At 39.9% G+C, this 6,810-nt stretch overlaps 1 protein-coding gene across 1 annotated transcript in view; it reads left to right on the forward strand.

Moving 5' to 3' along the window:
- The window catches only part of Dsg4 (desmoglein 4), a 36,713-nt gene extending 35,779 nt beyond the window's left edge, over window positions 1-934 (forward strand). The window contains exon 17 of the mRNA XM_008828854.1: window positions 164-934. Within this exon, the coding sequence (XP_008827076.1) occupies window positions 164-934 (771 nt within the window). The remainder of the gene's footprint in view (window positions 1-163) is intronic.
- The last annotated feature ends 5,876 nt before the right edge of the window (window positions 935-6,810 follow it).

The following is a 6,810-nucleotide window of genomic DNA, read 5'->3' on the forward strand; positions in this document are numbered from 1 at the left end:
ATTAAATTAAATCCAATTATTTAGTGAGACATCAAATAACTTTTTTTTTTTATCAATTTAGTTCATAAAATCTTTAGGTCAGAAGACCCTGGAGCATTGCTCTTACTCTCTTTTGATGATTGTAAAGGAAAAGAAACCTCTAACTTCCTCCTTCTAATTTCAGAAAGCATATGCGTATGCAGATGAGGATGAAGGCAGACCAGCCCATGACTGCCTGCTCATCTACGATCACGAGGGCGTGGGCTCTTCCGTGGGCTCCATTGGTTGCTGCAGTTGGATTGTGGATGATGTAGATGAAAGCCACATGGAGACTTTTGATCCAAAATTCAGGACTCTTGCTGAAGTCTGCCTGGACACAGAAATCGAGCCCTTCCCTTCACACCAGGCCTGTATACCCATCAGTACTGACCTTCCTCTGCTCGGCCCTAATTACTTTGTTAGTGACTCTTCAGGAATGACTCTGTCAGAGGCTGAATTCCAAGCAGAGATGGCAGCGGCATCTGAGCCCATAATTCACGGGGATATCATAGTGACTGAGACCTACACTACTGGTGACCCCTGTGTACAACCCACGACAATTGTTTTTGATCCTCAGCTTGCACCCAATGTGGTGGTAACCGAAACGGTAATGGCACCTGTCTATGATGTTCAGGGGAATATCTGTGTACCCGCAGAAATAGCCAACACACACAATGTGTACTATGCTGAGAGAGTAATGGCTAGCCCTGGTATGCCAGACATGAACAACAGCAACATGACTGATGCTTGTATGGCGCCCGTGATGAGTGGAGGTATCTTGGTAGGACCAGAAATTCAGGTGACACAAGTGGTGAGCCCTGACATTCACATTAGCCAAACCATGGGCTCCACTTCCCCCGTGGCCTCTCGACAGCGAGTAACACGATATAGCAATATACATTACTCCCAACAATGAGCACTTCGTGATCGCTATTCTACATGGAGATCTCACACCCAAATGATTATCAACATGCCCAACACAGACACAGAATGTGCAATAGTCGACATTTTAGCACTCATCATTCACCTATTCTAAGCTCAATGTGGCTCTTTGACTGCAGCTTTTGGAGAATAAATGTGACTCAGCACTTTAGGTGAGCTCTTCTAGTTCTACTCTCCATGATGAGACAGAACAGAGTGTGTTACATGTATGCTTTGGTTCTGTCTAATAAGCAGCACACAACTCACTGTGAAAATCCTAAGTCATGAGGCTGAAGCAACCACTACCGAAACGAAGATGTCCGTGTGCTTAGAAGAAGTTGCACGTGAAGTTTTATCTGTATCCTCCAGCTATGTTTTTTTCATTAGAGAAATATTTCATTTAAAGAACTTTGACAACTGGGAGGGTAGCTCAGTAGTAGAATGCTTGCCTAGCACTCCTGGGTCCAGTCTCAGCACCAGAAAAAATATTTAATTGGAACAGTGAATTAAATGTGAATTTCAGAAAGGAAATTGAAAAAGAAATATGGAGCATGTCGATATGAATTAATTTGTTTCTTCAAATAGTTTTTCAAGACACAACATTATTCATTAGAGCGTGCCTTATAGAAGAAAAGAGTTTGCTGGAAATTGTTCCTCAAAAGGATATGTGCATACATATAGCAAAAGTATATACATATATAAATTTTATTGCACATTGATTTTTTAATTGCAAATTAATTTAGAATTGAAAAACCAATACCTGTATAATAGAAACAGATCTTAAGGAAGTATTAGCATTCGCCCCTTATTAGGAGTTGTTCCTACTTTTGCTGATCATGTCACCAAAAATACAGAATACAGCTTAACTGGTTTCATTGACCTGAGTCACAGTGGTTTCATCTGGCCACCAGAAGCACTACAAACACAAGTCTATAACTAGATTTTTAACAATATTGACTTAGAAACTGCTAGGTATTGAGTGTTTGGCTCTGCGAATATGGAAGCAGAGATTGATACCTTCCCCATGTTCTCAGTCATTTCTAGCCTCTAAGGAAAAGCTCAAACATATGATTTTGAATTCCTGCCAGGAAGTGAACAGCTCAAGATCATTCCCAAGCTGTCTCTTTCCAATACCAATTATATTGAATGAATGAATGACATGGAAACACGGACACAGACTGCTTGTTTTTAGCAGACATACAGCTGACTTAAAAAGAAACTCTAGAACAGTTTTATTTAATTCTGTAAAATATGTAAACTATGCAGTAGAAACAAACACGTGAGTGGAAAGACTGTAAATGAAATGAACTTTTCAGGGATTATTATTCTTTTAAGAAGGAAATAGTGGTAGAACTTACTTTTTCATTATTGTTCATTTAGGAAAAAGCTAGTGTAGTCTTTGAGGTGACTGACATGAGCTTTTACCTAATCCTCTCATTTTATACACAAGAAATCAAGAAATAGAGAGGCTAGGTAGCCATAATCTGTTAGTTGTAGTGAAAGCTGTGGACCCATTGCTCTTATATACTGACCAGTGTTTCATCAGAACAAAAAGATCTGGGACTGACAAGATGGCTAAGCGGTGAAGGGGCTTGCCACCAAGCCTGACAACCTGTTTTGATCCCCAAACCCCACATGGTAAAAGCCACTCCTGAAAGTTGTCCTCTGACCACCCCCCCACACATACATATAAGTAAATAAAAGTAAAAAAAAAAAATATTTAATGCAGAAAATCTTTGCCAGGTGTGGTAGCACATGCCTTCAATCCCAGCACTCAAGAGGAAGAGGCAGGTGGATCTCTGTAAGATTGAGGCCAGCCTGGTCTACATAGTGACTTCCAGGCCACCTATGGCTATAGGGGGACTGTCTCAAAAAAAAAATCCAATTTTATCTATTGCATGGATCTCATTGTTTGCTAGTTAGAATAGAAAGGAGCTCTTTTAAAGTTGGGTTAATGAAGTTTCAGTTCAGAATAGCTAAAATGTTGTAATGCTAGAAGATGATTGACCCACTCTTAAGTAATTATTTACCAAAACTATTTCATAATAGTTTCCAAATAACACATACTGTTATAACCATTTTAGCTATTCCCATCAAAGATTCAGTTACGTTTATCTACTCCAATTTGGTGAGCTCCTCCGGACAGCCCAGCAGCTCTGGCTCCATGGTCAGTTTGTTGATAACACTCTGAGACTAGCTAACCACAAAGTGTCTCACATGCACTCAGTTTTGTGGTATATCCTGACCTGGGCATTGCTCACTTGAGGTATGCATTCTACTGGGGCAAAAGTTCTAAAAGTGAGGGAAGAACTGATGACTCGCCAAACATAAAATGCTAGTTTGGTTGAACAGAAAAGTGACATGTGAGTAGAGAAGAAGAAAACAGACCCACTCGTGGGAGCATGGGAAAATTTCTCTCTGAACTTTTTCTCCTTTGCCTTTACCAAAACAATTCAAGGAGCATCCAAAAGAAGCGTGGTGGGTCCTTCCTCCACACGCTCCGTGGATTCAAGATCATCATTCCATTTTCTCCTTCCACGTTATCAGTCAGCAAGAAATCTTCCACGGTGCTGATGTTGTCAGGACTGTTTCATGCACATCCCCAGCTTCTGAAATTGGCTTGTTTGTAAACATCTCAAATAAAATGATCTCCTTCACTGCACAGGACTTAGAGTATTGGTTTGACTGGGCAGTAAACTTGACATGGCATTTATGTTAAGGCTTGAAAAATGAGCCTGGAAATCCAGAAAATGAAATTCAATAAATATAATGGCATGTATCTGAGTCATACTGCCTGAGTGTGAAATTCCTCAAGGAGATAGCATTGTTGAATGATACTGGGCTTGAGTGAAAAGAAAGGAAAACGCTTAGAATATGAGACTATTTATAAATTTATTCAAAAAAGGTCACTTAAAACTTCCCTTTGGACTAAATATTTCTGATTGCAATGTAATACTGCATGTAATGATGTTTTATATACTTCTTCAATAAAAATATTTGCGAAGACAGTGAAAGTGTTTCCCTTGATTCCTGGTTCACTATTCCGTGCATAAACACAGACACACATATTCAGAAAACCTTCTCCTTTACCTGTTGCCTCTTAGGCAATGCTTTTCTTTATTTTGGGCTTCACTCAGGAGTGTGGGTTCATGTGTCAACTGAAATTCAGAACAATTCATTTCTTTTAATATTTTATTTTTACTTTATGTGTGCCATGCAGTACCTGCAGCGGTCAGAAGGCGGCGTGAGATTCCCCTGGAACTGGAGTCATGGATGCTTGTTAACTACCATGTGGGTGCTGGAAATCAAACCTGGGTCCTCTGCAAAAGCAGTCAGTGTTCTTAACCATTGAGCCATCTCTCCAGCCCTGACAATTCATTTCTTTATCACTGGCAGAATTATTGTTTTGTGAATGAGTATTACAAAATAACAAATAAACTGAATAAATATCAGAAATTGCTCTAGACATTGAAATTATAGACCTAAGTACCATCTCTTCACATCTGTGTTAAAATGAAACAAAATTATTGCTATGTTTTTTTACTAGACTAGAAAAGAATAAGTAATATCATTGGCAGTATGACTCCACAGCAAAATTTGATGAAATAGAATTTTGTCTAACAGAGACCCCAAAGGCATAAGAGCCAAAACCACAGGATATACTCAAAGACAAATGTCAAATATAAAGTCTAAATTGAAATAGGAATTATAAGTAATCATATAGGAAGCCATTTTAAAATTATAATTATTATACTAATTACTCAAAATATATTATCCTATTGAATTCTCAAAACACTATATGATTTATACCCATGTCACAGATGAAGACCTCAAGAGTTTAAGAAGAATAGTTAAATCAAATCCAGAACTACCTTACTTCAAACACTATTTTTTTACCAAATTTTATCACTTTAATCCTGGAAGGATGTTTGAAAAGCAGATTGAAAAGGTTCTTACTTCCCAATAGGGAACTGTATAGGAATGATTTTTACAATATGAACATAATCTGGCCTAAAGACTTTTATCTAACCTTGCAATCAAAAAGTTACTGTTTATAAACAAGCTCACTGAGCCATGCACTCCTCTTGTGACCTGGGAAGATGATCCTGATCCCTCAGGGCCCCTCCTTGCCTTAAACCCAAGATAATGTAAGAGAGTATATGAATGTGAATTTGCGTGCTTTGTACATCAAAGGACTGAAAGCAGCACCTTTTCTCATTGCAAACAATGAGAGAAATTGAGTGAGTGTGATATTCTAGGCCTAGGGATCAAAGGGCAAGATTCTCTGATAAATAAGGGTGGGTCCTGGCTTCTACCTCTCCATTTCCTGCTGGAGATACTGTTTCAATAAAAGAATGAGGGAACCCTGGTGTGGGAGCGCAGTTCTGATAAGCATCTGAAGGAACAGGTGCTCTGCAATTCAGGTCTGCTCTTAAAAATGAATGCTGAGTCAGGCTTTATCTCTTTACGCATCACCATAATATGGCTTAGAAATGCCACGGGATTGGATTTAACTCAGTGGAAAATGGAGAGTCAATGATATTTTTGTAACATGAATGGCCAGGTCCTGTTTGATGAGATGACTCTAGAACAGACTTCTGAATTCATTATGATAGTTGGTGTGCTGTTGATCACCTTGACACAGAGACAACGACGGGACTACTTGGGCAGAGAGCCTAATTTCTGTGGTGATCAGGACCTAATAAACCAATATTCCAAGTCTAAGAAGTCATTTAGATCATCACTAAGGTAAACAGATACATGCTGGGCTGTCTGTCCTGATGCCCACAGGTGTGGTAGTACATGCCTGTTATTACATAGGAAGCTCAAGGCATCTTTAAGATACATGAGATCCTATTTTTAAAAAAGGTGGAAGGAAGAAAGGGGGAAAAGAGAAGAGTAAGAAATGACAAAAGGGAAGTGTTGCCATTTCCCAGAAGTGGTGCCTCTTTTCTCCACTGTCCAGCCTGCTTGCTTAGTTCATGCTCCTTCCTTATTCCCTTGATCAATGAACACATTGCTCTTCTTGTGTCTGCTAGCTAATAGAAAACAAAGACCATGTTCCTCTGACTTCTCTATCTCAGGTGTTAGCAGCGTCTAGCGCGCATAGCTCGTGGTCGTTAATTTAGAACGTAGTCCAGTTCTCTCTAAAAGCAAGTGTGCATCTGCAGTTCAAGAGTGTTGCCTCCAGAGGGCAGCCTTTGGAATGATTTTCCAAAAGAATTTACCAAGGTCACCCTTAGAAAGGAGCAGTCTGTAACGCACAATGACAACTACATTACAAAAGAAACTGATCTTTTGCCGAAAGGACATTAAGATAAAGTTATGGAAAATAAATGATAATGTTTTTAAAACAATTTACAGTATAAACAAATAAATATGACAGAAAAAGCAAATCAGAGAACGAAAGCTCCTTGAAGAGCTTAAAAGTAGACAACCTGCACACCAGCAAGCCAGTGAAGACTCCAGCATTGCAGAGGACGGGCTCCAGAGACTCCACTCCTGAGGAGCTGTTGGCAGGTGTGACTGCCAAGGAGGGAAAGTCAGCTTTCTTCAGTGGCGCAGCTCATGGGAGGGTGCCCAGGCTCCCATGGCCCTACACCCATTCACCCACTGGTCACACTAACTGCACTGAGTGGGTTGTAAAGAAGAGGAGGAGAGGGAGAAGGAAGAGGTACAGGAGGAGGAAGAGGAAATGAGATTGGGAGGAAGATGGGGGGAAGTCTGGGTGGAATGAAGCAGGGAAACAATGGATACGATCTAAGTTCATTGCATTTGCACGCAAAGTGTGTGTGTGTGTGTGTGTGTGTGTGTGTGTGTGTGTGTGTGTATTTTAAGTAGATGAGGAAACCAGACTGGCAAACGCAAACA

Source organism: Nannospalax galili, unplaced genomic scaffold (genome assembly GCF_000622305.1).
Source record: "Nannospalax galili isolate Female #2095 unplaced genomic scaffold, S.galili_v1.0 scaffold252, whole genome shotgun sequence".
Lineage (NCBI taxonomy): Eukaryota > Metazoa > Chordata > Mammalia > Rodentia > Spalacidae > Nannospalax > Nannospalax galili.